Source organism: Ursus maritimus, unplaced genomic scaffold (assembly GCF_017311325.1).
Source record: "Ursus maritimus isolate PB19 unplaced genomic scaffold, ASM1731132v1 scaffold_14, whole genome shotgun sequence".
NCBI classification, from domain to species: Eukaryota; Metazoa; Chordata; class Mammalia; order Carnivora; family Ursidae; genus Ursus; species Ursus maritimus.
This window is the reverse complement of record NW_024423786.1, coordinates 5,761,447-5,778,484: the sequence shown is the minus strand read 5'-3', so window position 1 is coordinate 5,778,484 and position 17,038 is coordinate 5,761,447. Positions and strand designations below refer to the sequence as shown.

The window sequence follows — 17,038 nt, the reverse complement described above, 5'->3', positions numbered from 1 at the left end:
AGGTAGCTATATAGATTTAAATTAATTAAAAGTAAATAGAACAAAGAATTCAGTTCCTCAATTACACTAGTCATATTTCAAGTGCTCAATAGCCACCTGTGGCTAGTAGCTACCATATTGGATAGTGCAAAGAACATTTCCAACACCTGAAGAAAGTTCTGTTGGACAGCACCACTTTAGAACCCAGCTACTCATTAAGTGTGTTATAAAGATATTTTTAATCTTTGTCTTATGGGTCAAAAAACATAGTCCAGAGAGGTTGTGTTATTATCCCAAGGTCACACAGCCAGGAAGCAGCCTAGCAGGGATTTGAACCCAGGACTGTTTTGCTCCAAAGCATATGCTACTCTCTTTCTTAAGAGCCAGCAGCCTCCTGACTATTTAGAGAGGCACAGGGTTCTCCTGTACTCTTACACATTCTCCAAGGTTGAGCTTGTACCTAACTGTGGAGAAAGTGTGGGGAGCTTCAGGTGAGGATTGTTGCCCGAGGCACTGAGGGATCTGGGGTCAGTCCTGATTCCATCTGGGATCCATGACTGTTCCACCCTAAGCAAGTGTCTATGCCTGTCTGGGTCTCAGCTGCATCTCTATAAAATGAAGAAACTGACCCTGTGGCCTGAGGGTGGGAGATGGCAGGCAGGGAGCCTGGTGACTGGGTACACTCTTCAGATTCTGCCTGATTCTGAGGCAGGCCAGCATGAGGAGTGGAGTGGGGGTGGAAGTGCTTTGGTTGGCTTGACCAACAATAGCAGCTCCTGCTTCTGGAATGCCTACTATTGAAAGCGCTGAGGTTCGGAGAGGTGAAGTAATTTGGCCCAGGTTACATAGCAGGGGAACTGGCAGAACTGGGATTCGAAGCCGAGACTCTCCGATCCTATGCAGGTGCCACGCAACCATGGTCAGGACCCACAGGAATCATAGGAGGGCGTTTACCAGTGAAAGGTGGTGAGCTCCCCGTCTCTAGGGGGTGTGCAAGTTGGTGCCGGGCCACGCACGGAGCAGTGGCTGGTGCCCGGGCCGAGACCGCAGAGCCTCTCGCAGGCCCCCTTCCGCCTCCCGCGGCGGCCCCGGCCGAGGCGCGAGCGCGGCACCACCCGGGCGGGGCGGGGGCTGCTATTTCTGTCCGGTGAGCGCAGCCCGCGCCGCGAGGCGGGGGAGGGGGCGCCCGCGCCGCCATATTCGCTCCCGCCGGCCGGCCCCGCGGCGCGCAGCCACCATGAGCACCGCCGCCTTCCACATCTCCAGCCTCCTGGAGAAGATGACGTCCAGCGACAAGGACTTCAGGTGCGCCCCGCTGCCGGCCCCCGCCTCTCCGCCTCCCATTGAAACCCCGGCCTTCTTCGCCTCCCGCCGCGCCGGCCCATCCCCCACGAGCGTGCAGCCCCTGCCCCTCTGCTGTGTTACGCTCCACCCCTCCCGTGACCCCCGCCCTGCCGCTGCGGCCCCCCTGCTCCTCGCGTCTCAGCCCTGCGCTCTCTACAGCCCCTGCTTCGTCTCCCACCGTGCGCGCGTCGGCCCCTGCCTCGGTCCCCTCGGGGGAGCCCCAGCTCCTCCCTCTGCACCCTTCCTCTGCCTTCTCTCTCCATCCGTGCCAGCCCTCATCTCTCCCCGCAGCTGATGCGCCCAGGGCCCCACTTCAGCCCACGCGAAGCCCTCGGCCTCTCGTTGGGGATCCCAGCGCCTGCCTCTTCTTGCCCGCGTTGGAACCCCGCGCCTTCCGGGCCCACAACCCCGGGACTGACTTTTCCACACTAGCCTCTGCACCCTCCGCTCCGCCCTCTTCTCCTCAAAGTCACCCCAGGCGTCCTGCCTGCGCTTCATCAGGGCACCTTATCCCCTGCCCTCCCCTCCCCTCCCCTCCCAGGTTTGCTCTGACACAGCCTGAAGCAGGGGGCTGGGCTGAGGGGCTTTGCTGGCACAGGGAGGCGATGGTTGGGGTGGGGGCTTTTAGCTTTTGGGAGCCACTCCCTTCTCTTTGTTCCCCGGACGTCACTGAGCCACACCGGAACCGAGGTGGAAAGAATGGAGGAAACCTCTCCTCCAACCTCCTCTTCCTCGAAACTGAGGCCCCCGGGGGATGAAGGGATTGGCTCTGGTCACACAGCCAGTTCTGGACCCTGGGAGCTGAGAGGAGCCCACAGAGACCAACATAATCCACGTATTGAACATTCTGTCACTTTATCCCCAGTTTACAGGTAGGGAAATGGGAGCTCAGAGCCTCAAAGTCACAGTCAGAGTTGCCGCCACAGAGCTATGAAGTGCAGGGTGTGGGGTCCAAATCCAGGCCAGTCTTAACACAGAGGCTGAGACCTTAGCGAGGCCAACGGATCCAGCCCTCTGACAGGTGAGGAGATTGAGGCCCCACCTCTCCTGGTCTGACTCCTGCCTTCTTCTGCCACCCATTCCTCAGCCCCCCTCAAGAGCTTCTAGTAGAGCTTTAGAACCATGGTGCTGGGTTCAGATCCTGCCCCAACCACTTACTGGCTGTGTGACTGGGGACTTCGGAGCCTCAACTTCTGTTTCTCTAAGGTGGGATAGTAATAGAACCCACCTCAGAGGGTTGGTGTGAGTTTGGAAAGAGTTAACACATGTGCAGTGCTTAGATAGCGCTGGCACCAGATAGGTGCTTAATAAACTGGCATTTATGGTTCCGTGCACATCAGAAATCTGCCGTGCACTCTCCCACTCTCTACTTGCAACCCCTCCCCCCTTTCACTTCCTCCCTTCACCTGGCTAGCTCCTTCTCATTTGTCACCTCTTTGGGATGCCTTCTGACACCCAGGCAGAGTTGGGCACGTCCCCTGTGCTCCCACAGCACCTGTCCTGCCCCATGTTTCTACGACATCACTTCTAGCCCTGAGATACTCAGAACCCTTGCACCGGGACTGTGTGCTTCCTTTTTGCATCCCAGAGCCTGTTCTGGGTACACAGAAGGTGCTCAGTGAATGTTTCCTGGGTGCCAGGCTCCCTGCTATGCTGTCCAGTGCAGTCTCATTCGAATAGTCCACCCAGGCAGTCCAGAACAGTCCTTCCTGTTCTCCAGAGGTTCAGAGAAGGGAAGTGACTTGCCCATAGCCGGCTAGTGGCCGAGGGGATTTGCACCCTGTCTCTTGGGCCCCGGGTCCAATCTCCAGGAGAGGGAGTTGGCCCTGCCACCTAGAGCCTGAGAAGGCCTTTCAGCCTGCTCTGCTGGAGAACACTTAAAACCATCCCAAGCATATGAGAATGCTGTCTATTTTTAAAGTCCGAATACCGGGAAGGCTGGGTCCTGCTGACCAACTGTCCAGGTGCCCATGTGGCTGAGTGTTTCAGCTGAGTTGTCTCTCTGGAATGAAACTGAAACTGTGTCCTCTGGCTTCTGGAGGCAGGTGGTGACTGTGAGTGGGGTTCCCAGGCAGGGTCAAGGAAGCCATTGATCCCTGTTGTCCCTCTGTGGGTGGGAGGCTGCTCAGTTCCCACTCAGACTCCAGCAGCCAGATGGAAAACTGAGGGGTCGTGCAGGAATTCCTAAATCATTTTTCAATAACACAGTAGTAATTGTTGAGGAGCCGGGAGACCTGACAGGTGTGCTGAGTCCCCTCCCAGCTTGCTGTGTAACCTTGGGCAGTTCGTGCAGCCCCCCTGAGCCTGGTTTCCCCATCTGCCTCATGCTAAGAGCTGGTTGTCCTATTGAAATCTCCCAAAGATGTTATGAGGTGAGGCAAAGAACATTCCCACTTCATAGGTGGAAAACTGAGACTCAGGAGTCAGTTGCCCAAGGTCACCTAATTGGTAAGTGGCAAGACCTACATATTTAGTTAAAGCCAAACTTCAGGGGCGCCTGGGTGGCTCTGTCGGTTGAGCATCTGACTCTTGATTCCAGCTCAGGTCATGATCTCAGGGTTGTGGGATCGAGCTCTGCTGTGTCAGGTTCTGCCCTTGGCATGGAGTCTGCTTGGGATTCTCTCCACCACCACCCCCCCCCGCCGGCCCGCGTATGCTCTCTCTCTCAAATAAACAAATAAATCTTAAAAAAAAAAAAAAAAAAAAAAAAAAAAAGAGGCAGACTTCAGGGCTCAAACTCTTTTTTTTTTTTTTTAAAGATTTTATTTATTTATTTGACATCGATAGAGACAGCCAGCGAGAGAGAGAACACAAGCAGGGGGAGTGGGAGAGGAAGAAGCAAACTCATAGTGGAGAAGCCTGATGTGGGGCTCGATCCCATAACGCCAGGATCACGCTCTGAGCCGAAGGCAGACACTTAACGACTGCGCCACCCAGGCGCCCCCAGGGCTCAAACTCTTATCTACCAAATTACATGCTTTGCTGTACACCCCCCACTGCCACCACCACATACATATGCGCAGTCCAGCTTTCTTTCTCTGAGAGCTGGTTATTTGCGGGAACTCGGAGGTGTCTGAAATGCTGAGGCATATCTCAGAAGGGCTGGTTTCTGAGTTCGGGTTTCCACACAGCTCCTTGGCTGTTAGGGGCTGGCTCTTTCCCTGCCTCCCCTCCTGCCCTCACCCTACTTCCAGGCCCTCTCCAGACCTGTTCTTTGCTGGGTCTGGAGTCCCAGGGGCGAACCTGCTGGGCCCCTGTGAGTTCATATTCTAATGGGGAGACGCACTGGTAACCAAGCTTGCAATACAGTTTGAAGAGTGCTCTGATGAGGAATGCAGAGTGCTCTGAGAGAATCCTATCCAGGGGAACCCCAAGTGTGATTTGGGAATGTGGGTTGGGGATAGGGCAGGGTGATCAGATGACTCATTTCTGAGGCTGGGACATTTGAGCTGGGTCCTTGACAATTGAATAGGAGTTCAACAGAGAAGAAAGGGGGGGACAGGAGGCTCATCTTGGGAAAATGAACACATTCCTTCAGTTGCCAGGCTGAGCTGGGTCTCCATGAACTGCAGCAGAAACACAGCTTAGAGACACTACCTGCCATCTCAGAATGTCCCCTCAGCCAGGCGGACCTAGGAGTGCGCTTGCCTACCCCAGGCCTTGTCCTGGCTCAGAAGCAGACCTCCTCCTTCACCTTCCCGTGGCTGCTTCTCCTGCAATGACCAGGCCCAGAGGTGGGCACAGTCGGCCCTGCCACTCCCTCCTGGCCTCCAGCCCAGCCTCCTTCTTTCTCTCAGCAGCTTGACGCTAATTCCAGCTCTTAAAAATAAACAGCAGTGACATCGACAAGTGCTCTCCAGGTAACAGGGCGCTGTGGGTCTCCCCATGACATCAAGCAGCAGGTCTGAGCCTGCAAAGATGAGGCTGGAACCCTGACTGTGATCAGTTTTGCCACAGGAAGCTTGGGAGGATCAGTAGGACTCTTGTTGGTGGAGCAAGCTCAAGCCTAAAACAAGGCTGGTGTGAGGAGGCGGGGTGGTCTGGTAGGTCAGCAAAAGCTGGAGGCTTTCTCTGGGGCTGCCACACTCTGGCCCTGACTTTGCCGCATCTCTCCTTGCTGCCCTGGCCTTCCCCCCCGGTTTCTCCTTGCAAGTGCCTGCAAGATCCAGTGAACAGGTACAGTGGGCCTGGTGGGAACCTGGTCAACTGGAGATAGTGTCCCACCTAATGAGGGCAGCCAGGCCTGCACCAACCAGTTATTGTCGCCAGGGGATGTTGGCCCAGGTGTATTCAAAGACTCTATTTTCGGGGCGCCTGGGTGGCTCAGTCAGTTAAGCGTCTGCCTTCAGCTGAGGTCATGATCCTGGGGTCCTGGGATTGAGCCCCATGTAGGTCTCCCTGCTCGGCGAGGCGTCTGCTTCTCCCTCTGCCCCTGTCCCTGCTCATGCTCTCTGTCTCTTTCTCTCTCAAATAAACAAATAAAATCTTAAGAAAAAACAAGGATTCTATTTTCAAGAGAATCTGGTAATTACTTTTACATCAACTGGGGAGTTTCTACGTGTTGTTAAATCAAATGTTTGAAAAACATCTGCAAGGTAGACACAGCTGAGGGCTGCCAGTTTAAGGCTGCTCTGCCCTGTGAATCTCAGCAGGAACCGTGGTGATCCTAGCAGCTCCAGCTCATGGCCTTCCAGCTCAGACTCCCACTACCATTGCAACTCCCTAGAACACGGTATCAGGCCACATGGATCTGCCCACCTGGGGGCGGGGGGGGGGCAGCACTTGGCTCTGATGCCCACCCCTGCGTCAGGGAGCTGGGTTGGGGACTGGCCAGCTGTTGACATCAGTGTCTAAGATATGCTTGCAGCCCATCAGCATGGCCTAGGGCAGGAGCTCTCAGAGTGTGGTCCCTGCCTCTCAGGGACTTGTTAGAAATGCAAATTCTTGGGCCCCAGCTCAGACCTGATTCCAGAAACCTTGGGGGTGGGGCCCAGCAGTGTCTAACAGGCCCTGTAGGCGATTCTGACGCCAGCTACAGTTTGAGAACCACTGGTCTAAAGGCAGGGGCTGAGTGGGTTCTCTGAGGCGGAGGTGGGCAGGGCTAGCCCCATTCCATCTGTCTGGTAGAGAGGCGTCTGTTCGGCCTGCTAACATGAATGAGGTGAATGACGTAACTTGCCGTTATAATAATGGCGGTGCTGCTTACTGAGTGCTCACTGGGTGCTAAGCACATCACATACAGTATTTCGTTTTAACTTCCATATAACCTCACAAGGCAGGTGCTGTTCTTATCCCCATTTTTCTGACAGGTGAACTAGGGCTCAGAGAGGTGAAGTGACTTGTCCAAGTTCACATTTACACGAGTGGTAGAAGCAGGAGCCACCAAACTCAAAGCGCTCAGCATTTAGCCAGCGTGCTGTGCCACTCCTAGTCTGCCATGACGTGGCAGTTGGTATGTCACCCGTGGGTCTCCTGGTGGTGGCCCAACCATGTCTCCAGCCCAGATAATCTACCTGCCCTTGAATCTTTGTATCGAGGTCTGCTTCTGGAGGCACTCTCAGACACTGCCCGAAACACTGGGCCCAGGAGCTGTTCAGGAATCCTCCTGTGCCCTCCTGCCCAGGTTCATGGCCACCAGTGACCTGATGTCGGAGCTGCAGAAGGACTCCATCCAGCTGGACGAGGACAGCGAGCGCAAGGTGGTGAAGATGTTGCTCAGGCTGCTGGAGGACAAGAACGGCGAGGTGCAGAACCTGGCCGTCAAGTGGTGAGTGCTGGCCTTGGTGGGGGCGGGGCAAGGCCAGGTGTGAGCGAACCCCAGGGGTCCCTGCCCCTTTGGGGCACAGTCTCTAAGAGAGTAGTTGCTGTGAGCAGTTCTTGAAGCCCCAGAAGAGTTGGATGGTGCCTTGGTCTGGATTCCCCCAGAGGTAGACCCAGTGATGGGGATTCAAGTGTAAGTTTATTTGGGAAGTGATCCCAGAAAACTCCAGTAGGGGAATAGGGAAGTGAGGTAGGGAAGGAAGAAAGCCAGTACCATGTGAAAGATCAAGCAAGTTACTGCTGTGGGCAAGTGGAGCTTAACCCTACGGGGGGCCTTTGGGACACAGTGTAGGACATGCTCTGTGGAGTGTTCCACCCAAGGGCTGTCAGTCCTGCTGAGGGCTGTTCCCGGGGTAGCGGGTAGCGCACAGGGTTCTGTATTCCATGACCCCTCCGGCCAGAGAAAGCCCTCAGGCACAGATGCAGGTGCTGGCAGCTGGAAGGTCACGCTGGCATGCAGAAGGAGGGTGAGGGCTGAAGGGGGGGCTTCAAAGCCTTTGCCCTAGGCACCCTGAGGTTGCAGTCCTGAGACCTTGGCCAGTCACCTTTAGAGCTAAAAAAGCAAGATGAGGTATGTGCAGGGCACACGTGTATGTGGGTGGGTGGAGGACTGAGGAATGGCAGGGGTCAACAGTCAACAGAGAATTGGGGCATTGCCTGTGGAACAGTACTCCGTGAGCTGGGCGCAGGCATTCTGGGCTTTTTTATTTTTTTTAAGATTTTATTTATTCATTTGACAGAGATAGAGACAGCCAGCGAGAGAGGGAACACAAGCAGGGGGAGTGGGAGAGGAAGAAGCAGGCTCCCAGCGGAGGAGCCCGATGTGGGACTCGATCCCGGAACGCCGGGATCACGCCCTGAGCCGAAGGCAGACGCTTAACGACTGCGCTACCCAGGAGCCCCATGGGCTGTCTTAATGAATTTCAACTTGATCCCAAGAGCAGAGGGAATTCAGTGGAGTTTTATGCAGGAACATGACGTGGTCATGTCTGCGGTCTGGAAGCGTCTCTCTGGCCATGCGGCAGAGATAGGGTGGATGGTGGTTTCCCACCGGCAGAACCGGGAGTACGGTAGTGTGTGTTCCAGTATGTGAATGCTTGGGCACGTTGACTGAAGGGATAATAAAGTCATGAGAAGCCTGCACTAAATGTAGGCTCACGGTGGGTGCCATGGCACTTGGCGGGTAGAGACAGATGTCGATGTTGGGGACTCAGCTCCCACAAGCAGGACTGTGGTGCTGATTTTCTGAATTAGCGATGAGATTTTCTGAAACGGTAAACATCTCCTGGTAGTTTTCCAGAAAACAAAGTACAGTCTTCCTTCAATTTACTGGATAGTTACATTCTTGGGAAATTTAGAGTACCTTAAAATACCATAAAAAGTACTTTGTGTGTATATGTAAATTGAAATTAGATTTTGGACTCAGGTAATTATGGAAAGGTTTTTTTCCCTGTACGAATGACCAGTGGGGTGTTAGAAACTCCAGCAGGATGTGGAACATGTTTTGTTTTGCAGTATTGTCTTTCCCAGCCACATGCACCCCCCTCTCCCACCCCCAAATAAAAGCCAGAGGTGACGTCTCATTAGTTATGACCAAAAAAGGCCCCCATAAATTTCCAGAACTCTCCTGAGGGCGCTACACCCCAATCAGGAACTATAGGAGGCAGAAAGGGGGGGACCCCATGAGTACTTACATAGAAGAGCTGATGGAGAAAACCGTCAATGGAGAGCCACGGTCTGCAAACTGGTATGCATTGCGGTTCCCTGGGACCCTTGTTAAGCTAAGTATTCCCCAGCTGGGATTCAGACTCCGGAGCAGGAGGGGTGGAGGGAGGAGTCTGAGGTGGGCAGATGAGAAGGTAGCACCGGGGAATCTGCATTCTAACGCACACCAACATCTCAGAACCATTCATTTAGGTCAGAGGTTCTTAATCTTAACTGCATGTTAGAATCTATGTAGGTAATTAAAAAACAAAAACAAACTCCCAATGCCCAGGCCACACCTGAAAACCAATTAACTCAGATTCCCTGGGGCTTGCACCCAGTGACAGATTTTAAAGGCCCCGGGTGATGGTGATGCACAGTTAAAGCTGAGAACTAGTGTGTCTAGTACAGCTATTTTTAAGCTTTAATATGGATTCAGATCACTGGGGCCTTTTTGAACTGCAGATTCTAGTTCGGTAGCTCTGGGATAGGACCTGAGATTCTGCATTTCTGGCAAGTTCCAGGTGATGCTGGTGATGCTTGTGAAGCTGATCTGTGACTATGATTGGTAAAGCAAGGCTCTAAGGCAGAGGTTTTCTGGTCCCTGGACCACCAGTATCAGCATCCACTGAGAACTTGCTAGAAATTTAAATTCTCAGGCCCCTCCTAGACCTTCTGAATGTGAAAATCTGGGGCGGGGCCCAGAAATCTGTTTTAACAAGGCCTCTAAGAGGATTCTGATATATACTGAAGTTTGACAACCGCGGCTCTTGGGCATTGCTTGGTTTCCAGCTGAGGTTACTGGGTTCAGGGGTTTGGCCATATACTGACGTGCAAAACCCAGGAGGAGGTGCAGGTTTGGGAGGTGCCAGGAATGATGTTGGCAGAGCCAGAGGGTGCCTCTCTTTCTGGCAAAATAGGGAGTCCCCTGTCTATCTGGGGCCTTTTCCTCAGCACATGTAGCCCCATGGGCCTGAGGGGACCTAAAGAGCAGCATGACTGAGGCTGAGCCTGGGGCTTTTGGACACTCTCCTTCCCTCCCTGCTCAGCCTGGGTCCTCTGGTGGGAAAAGTGAAGGAGTACCAGGTGGAGACCATCGTGGATGCCCTCTGTGCCAACATGCGGTCAGATAAGGAGCAGCTCCGAGACATCGCTGGCATCGGCCTCAAGACTGTCCTGTCGGAGCTCCCCCCTGCAGCCACAGGTACCCAGGTCCCAGGGATTAGGCACTGTTGTTATTTGTCCTACTTTATGATTAAAGAAACTGGGGCCCAGAGAGGTGAAGGGACTTACTAAGGCCAGCTGGCTAGGAAGTGGCAGAGGATTCAAACCCAGCTCTGTTTAAGTTCCTGGCTCTGTGTCAGGAATGCTTTAGCTGTAAGTAACAAAAATCTAACTAATAACAGCTTGAGGGAGAATGGGGTTGCTTTTCTCACAGAATTCTGGAGGGACCAGCCATTCCATTTTTGCAGCAACGCATTTAGCAGCTCAGTTAGGACAGGGGTAAGGTCTCTGCTTGTGCCTTTTGTCCTTTATGAGAAAAGCACGTTTCCCCAAAAGAGCTCAGAAGGCTTCGACCTGTATCTCACTAGCCAGGTCACTTGGCCCCTGCTAGCAGCAAGGGAGTCTAGGCAAGGAGCTTTCCCTGCCTCCCTAGTTAGCAGGTGGAAGGCAGAGGGACTGGGGGTGGGGCGACTCAGCCATCAATTCTTCACCTTCCCTAGCTGTCCCCTTTAGTTCGGTCAGACTCTGGGTCAAACCTTGGACCACTCAAGGCCAGGGTCAGCTGGATTCTCGGGGATGTAGGCTCAGGAATATAATGAGAGCAAAGGCCGGCCAGAGGTGGCCAGCCCTGGGCCTCACTGTGCCATCCTTGTGCTCTGTGCAGGCTCTGGCCTGGCTACCAACGTGTGCCGGAAGATCACCGGCCAGCTCACCAGTGCTATCGCCCAGCAAGAGGATGTGGCTGTGCAGTTGGAAGCCCTGGACATCCTCTCTGACATGCTGAGCAGGTGGGGGAGGCCACCCTGGGCAGGGAGGACCGGGGGAGGGTGACATGGGGACAGAGAGGGATTCAGAGCCACAGAGCCAGCGCTTAACTGCACACTAGGCTCTGTGCTTGGCGCTCCTTAAGTGTCCTAGCAGCCTTGCTAAGGAGGGCTCCTTCACAATTCTCTAGTCTCTGAGCCCTGCCCAAGGTCACACTGTCAGTGCCAAGGTAACAGTAAATGGCAGAACCTGGGGTTTGAATTCAGGTCTCTCCGAAGCCTATGTGTGTTCATCCTCTCCCGCATCCCCTTCTTTCTCTTTTTCTTCTTTTGGGCTAATAGCACTGGGCCTTTGTTTTAAATTGCACTGTACATTTTACAAGTTCATTCATTCAACCTGCCAAGACTTGAACACCTACTCCATGACCCAGGAAAATGTCAGGTGCTGAACTGGTGGTGGGAATATGGAATTGGACAGGTCTTGGGCCCTCCTAGGGAGGAGCTCACAGATAACAAACTAAGTGGAGTAAGACCAACAGTAAGGAGAAGAGCAGAGCCTTTAGGAGCTCAGAGGAGGAGCCGGGGGTAGGGAAGCTTCCTCGAGAGGGTCCTGCTAGCTGAGCCTTCAAGGATGGGCAGGACTTGGCCAGGGTTGGGTGGGCATAAGGGGGACACTGGAGGTAGAGACTGCCCTTGGCCCAGGGGGCAGAGGCTGGAGAAGACATGGGATCCTGGGGGTTTTGTGAGACAGCGTGGGGCTGGGGTGTCATGTGGAGAGGCTGGTATGGAGAGGTGAGGCCGAGGGCTGGGCAGGAGCTGCGGGGTGGGCGACTAAAACTGACACAGACTGTGCGAGGAGTGGGAGTGCGCGTCAGCTCAGGGGTCAAGGAATGCCTTGTGCATATTTGTGTTTCAGACTCCTCTTCCTATTGCCGTGTGCACAGTTGACGGCAGGGGTCGAATGGGCAGGGAGACTGGTTAGGAGACTTCTGCAGGCAGGTATACTCAGGTTGTATTTAAGAGATAGACTCCACAAGACTCGGGGTGGGTGACAGGCAAAGACTCAAAGATGACACCCGGGGGTCTGGCTTTACTGACTGGGGGCAAGGACACAGGGCCATTGGCTGTGATGGGGTGTAGGAGCTCTGGGAACAGGAGCAGGTGTGTGGGGAGGAAGGTGATGGAGTCATTTGGGGCATGTTGAATCTGAAGTGGGAGGCACGCACTCAGTCAGAGACTCCATGAGGGCAGGCTCTAGGGCCAGTCTAATCTCACCCAAGCTTCTCACAAAGGCCCTGTGACTTAGTAGGTGAACAAATAAATAAAAAATGAAATCCAGGAGCGAGAGCTGGGCTGGATATGGGAATGTGAGGCCAATGTGTTTGTGTGGAGTGAGAGAAGAGAAGGTCTCAGCATATGCACAGGACAGAACATGCACAGGCCTGGTTTTGAAGGTGAGGGTGGAAGCTGCTGAGGGTAGGGGCTGCATTCTCCCTGTGCAGAAGCCGTTCTCTGGTTTTGCCTCTCGCCTTGGGCCCAGAGCTCAGCTTATCCAGGAGCACTGGGGAGCCACTGAAGCAGTTAGGCAGAGGATTGACCAGGTCAGAGGTAGACTTTAGACCACTGTGGTCTCAGTGAAGGGAATGGACTGACACGGTGTGTGTGTGTGTGTGTGTGTGTGTGTGTGTGTAGAGTGTGCCTAGAGGTAAAGCCCAGACTCCCAGGAAATCAGCCCCACTGGAGTCCCCCACACTCCATTACCCATCAGGCCTTCTCCCCAGGCTAGCAACCTGGACATCTGGATTCAAATCCTGGCCTTGTATTTCTCGGCTGAGTGGTCTTGAGAAAGTCCCTTTCCCTCTCTGCTTTCCCTTGTGTAATAATAAATAAATAATTACTCCACACAGTTGCAGGGCGCCTTTCCATTTACCAAGGGCCATTGGGTTGTCATAATTCTGGGGAGGAGGCCTGGAGAGGATGGGGAGAGGAGAGGTGCCTGGCCCAGGCTGCCCGCTGGGTGGGCCCCGTCCGACATCCCCTCCGACTCCCCAGGCTGGGTGCCCCTCTGGGTGCCTTCCATGCCAGCCTCCTGCACTGTCTGCTGCCGCAGCTGAGCAGCCCACGCCTGGCCGTGCGCAAGCGGGCCGTCGGGGCACTGGGCCACCTGGCGGCCGCCTGTAGCACAGACCTCTTCGTGGAGCTCGCGGACCACCTGCTGGATCGGCTGCCCGGGCCGCACGCACCGGCCAGCCCCGCCGCCATCCGCACTCTGATCCAATGTCTGGGTAGCGTCGGCCGGCAGGCAGGCCACCGCCTCGGTAAGGGGGTGCAGCCCCTCTGCAAGGGGCGGGGCCGAGGCGGGGAGGGGCTGCCGAGCCTGGGGCGGGCTGCCTCTTAGGTGAGGGGGCGTGGCCGAGGCAGATTGGTGCTGGGGGAAGAGGGGTGGGGCATGAGTGTCAGCCACCTCCCAGGTAAGGGGGAGTGGCTGACACGCCTGACAGCGGAAGGCGGAGCTTGAAGGGCAGTGGGTGGAACCTGAGCTCCACGTGCTTCTGAGCCTGACCTACCTCTGCTGAGGCTCTCGGGTAATTATAAATCACGCCACCAAACGTAAAATACCGTGTGTTCTATCCTCCTACTTTGACAGATATACTTTAATAACAACCCAGAAGCCAAGTCTGAATTTTAAAAAAATTTTATTGGGGCATAATGTACATATAATAAATTGCGTGACTTAAAGTACGCAGTTAAGTGTGTTTTGACCTTTGTGTACGGCTGTGAAACTACTACCTCAAACAAGATGCAGAATATTTCCATCACCCCCCAAAAGTATCCTTTTGCCCTTTTGCAGTCCATCCCTCCCCTTGCCCCACTCCAGGCAAGCACCGATGTGCTTTCTGTCACCAGGGATGAATTTTATAGAAATGGAATCCTGTAGTCAGGTTTGAATTTATTTTCAAGCACCTTGGAGTTCTGGGCTAGAACAAGGCAGCGTGGGCAGAGTTGGCCATGGTCTGCCCCTCTTTCCACTCTGGCTCTCTCACTGTAAGGGATTTTACGAACACACAGGGGGACCCCACCCCAAAGTCAATGCTCTGTCCTCATCCCCCCTCAAACAACAGCCACCTGTTAGTCACTCTCAGGAGTATGAACGCACGAGGGAGCCTGCACAGGACCAGACTAGGGTTCATGGTCAGTTGGGCAGGAAAATGGGGAAGCCTGTGACTGGAGAAGGGCTATGACAGAACCCTTTAAAGCACCAAGAGGTGCCCTTGCCTGGTGCATTTCCATGTTTCCCATCCGGGGCCACAACCTAGTGCAGGAAAGAAGATGAGGACATGAGTAACAGTTTAGGGACAGATGCTACTTTAGTGCCTACCCTGTGCCAGGCGGAGCTCTTTAATGTGCACCGTGTCATTAATCCTCACCCAGATCTCTGCCTGGTTGGCATTGTTATCTCTCCTAGAAAGATGAGTAGACTATGGTCAGAGAAGTGTGTTGTGTCCAAGGTCGCATAGCTCATAGGTGGCAGAGATAAAGCTAGAACCTTGACATCTGCTTGACTCTGAAGCCACCAAATTGAGTTTGCTGTGGTCAGGGCTCAAGTGCAGGGACAGGCTGAGCGCTGTGGGCTGAGGGAGGCTGGGAAAGGGTCTGGCCTGCCCTCAGTGACACACCTGGCCCTGTAGGGGCCCACCTGGACCGCCTGGTGCCCCTGGTGGAGGAGTTCTGCAACCTGGATGACGATGAGCTCCGGGAGTCCTGCCTCCAGGCCTTTGAGGCTTTCCTGAGGAAGTAGGTGCAGTGTGGGTGCCAGGAGATGGGGGCCCAGGGTTTCTTTGGGAAGTCGGTGGGGAAGGGGTGGGGCAGGATGCTGGCTTCAAAGCAGTGAGATCTCAGGACTCACCACTGGGCTCGCCCCCTACCCTCTCCTGCCTGTCCAGCAGAGCCTCACCCATCCTGCCCCACAGGTGCCCCAAGGAGATGGGTCCTCACGTGCCCAACGTGACCAGCCTCTGCCTCCAGTACATGAAGCACGACCCGAACTATAACTATGACAGCGATGGGGATGAGGAGCAGATGGAGACAGAAGATAATGAATTCAGTGAGCAAGGTGGGTGGCCAACTTGTCACTGGGGTGGGAAGGTGGAAATGGGTGCAGCTTTCCTGGGATACCACCCACCCCCAGCCAAAGACACATCTCGCACCCCCATCCTGATCTTCACTCTTCCTCAGTCTCCAGCCTTCCCCTCCGTGATCTGGGTTCCCCAAGGTCCCCACGCTGTGCATAGATCAGGGTAATGATAGTGGTAATTGCTGTCATTTATTGAACATCTACTGGTGTCCTGAGCATTCTCATTTCACGCTCCTTCCAATAACTCTAGAAAACCAGGTGCTTGTTATTATCCTCATATTTCAGACAAGGAAACCCAGACTTAGAGAAGGGATTTGCCTGAGATAACACAGCTAGGAAGTGGCCAAACTGGGACTTGGAGCCCCCACCTCTATGCTGCCATCTCTATGCCTGCTTAGTAATGGCTTTCAAGAGCCAGTGCTTTAACCCAGCAGAGTGAAGCTCTAATAATGGTATGATACGTACTAACAGGGAGAGAGATACCTGGATGGAGAATGGATGCAGTGGCTTCCTTCCTTCTGTGCCCGTGGTCCTACCTGTCACTCAGACTGATGGCCCTGGGCCCTAGAAGCAGAGCATTGATGGAGGAGAGGGACTTAGGTCCTGGTGGGGTACTGAGAATAAGATGGGATGGTGGGAGATGAGATAGGACAGGCGTGTTGGGGCCTCGAATGCCAAGTCAGGGAGAATGGGCATTTTCTTGTCAGTAGCCTGGAGCTATGGATGTTTTCTTCCTGGGTGGCATAGGGTGGAGGTAACAAATCACAATCCATCAGACGACATCTGCTCTGGCGACAGGACACAGCCCTGGGACCATCCACGTGGCCCACTATGGCTTCCCCAGACGCCAGTGCTCTGAAAGCCCGAGTCATCTAAGGAGTGGCATGGCTAGAAACAACACACTGGCCTCTGGGTCCGCACCTGGTGGTGTCCCTAGTTCGGTCCACCCCCCTCTTAGCTTCATGTGCATCTTCCCAGGTGTATGCGTGGGCCCCGTGGGCCTGAATCTCAGCCCCGTGGGCCTGTTTCTTAGCTGTGTGTCCTCAGGAGAGTTTCACCCTCTCTGAGCTTTATTCTTGTCATCTATCAAATGGAGCTCAAGACACCCTCATTCCTGAGGTGTGGTGAAGACCTGATGAGCTCTGTCCTCTCAGGGGAGCTTGGAGAGTAGAAAGCCACGCAAACACAGCTTTTCCTTGTTAGTATAGTCCTGCTTGGAAGCCAGAATGAGGACTTGAGACACTGGGGGTGGAGGGAGGGAGGAGGCCAAGGGGAGGCCTGTCATGTTTCCTTTCTGGAATCCTAATAAGTGAAACATCACACAATCAATTCTGATCAAAGGATAGATTTTGTGCCCCAAATGGATTCTCTGGAATCCTCAGTAATGACTTGGAAATTAGTTTTGTTCCTGATACAGGCAAAACAGGAACGGCTGGAGGCAAAGGGAGGATCCTGGTCTAATTGCAGCTATATCCCTGCTCATGTAACTTGGGGTGAGCCATTCCCCCCAGTTTCCACATCTCTACAGAGGGAAAATAGTCCCTGTCTCACAAGGTAGTTGTGAGGCTCAAATGAGGTTGTGGATCTGAGGTGCTTGGCATCACCTCTAGCACATAGTAGGTGTTCATTAAATGGCAGGTAACATTCCTAATAGCCTATAAATAGTCATCAAAAGTTGAAACAGGCTTGGCTCCCATCCTGGGAGACAGCCTGGGTGGGGCCAGGCTGCAGTGCGCTGGCTCCATGGGTGTCCCGTTCCTGCCCCAGAGAGTGAGGACGAATACAGTGATGACGATGACATGAGCTGGAAGGTGCGTCGGGCCGCCGCCAAGTGCATGGCAGCCTTGATTGGCTCTCGGCCTGACCTGCTGCCCGACTTCCACGGCACCCTGGCGCCTGCACTCATCCACCGCTTCAGGGAGCGTGAGGAGAACGTCAAGGCTGATGTCTTCGGGGCTTACATTGTGCTGCTGCGGCAGACGCGACCCCCGAAGGGGTGGCTGGAGTCCATGGAGGAGCCCACCCAAACAGGCAGCAACCTCCACGCGCTGCGAGGCCAGGTGAGCAT

At 54.3% G+C, this 17,038-nt stretch overlaps 1 protein-coding gene across 4 annotated transcripts in view; it reads left to right on the top strand.

The window, feature by feature from the left end:
- Positions 1-1,102: 1,102 nt before the first annotated feature.
- Positions 1,103-17,038, top strand: part of CAND2 (cullin associated and neddylation dissociated 2 (putative)) — a 36,052-nt gene continuing 20,116 nt past the window's right edge. For 2 of the 4 annotated variants that reach the window (XM_040628425.1, XM_040628424.1), the window contains exons 1-8: positions 1,103-1,284; positions 6,947-7,090; positions 9,897-10,051; positions 10,736-10,859; positions 12,888-13,153; positions 14,525-14,630; positions 14,807-14,949; positions 16,738-17,030. In XM_040628425.1, the coding sequence (XP_040484359.1) occupies positions 1,217-1,284; positions 6,947-7,090; positions 9,897-10,051; positions 10,736-10,859; positions 12,888-13,153; positions 14,525-14,630; positions 14,807-14,949; positions 16,738-17,030 (1,299 nt within the window). In that variant the 5' untranslated portion in view covers positions 1,103-1,216. Of the gene's footprint in view, positions 1,285-6,946; positions 7,091-9,896; positions 10,052-10,735; positions 10,860-12,887; positions 13,154-14,524; positions 14,631-14,806; positions 14,954-16,737; positions 17,031-17,038 lie in introns of those variants that run through there. The other 2 variants (XM_040628426.1, XM_040628427.1) reach the window with 2 other exon arrangements.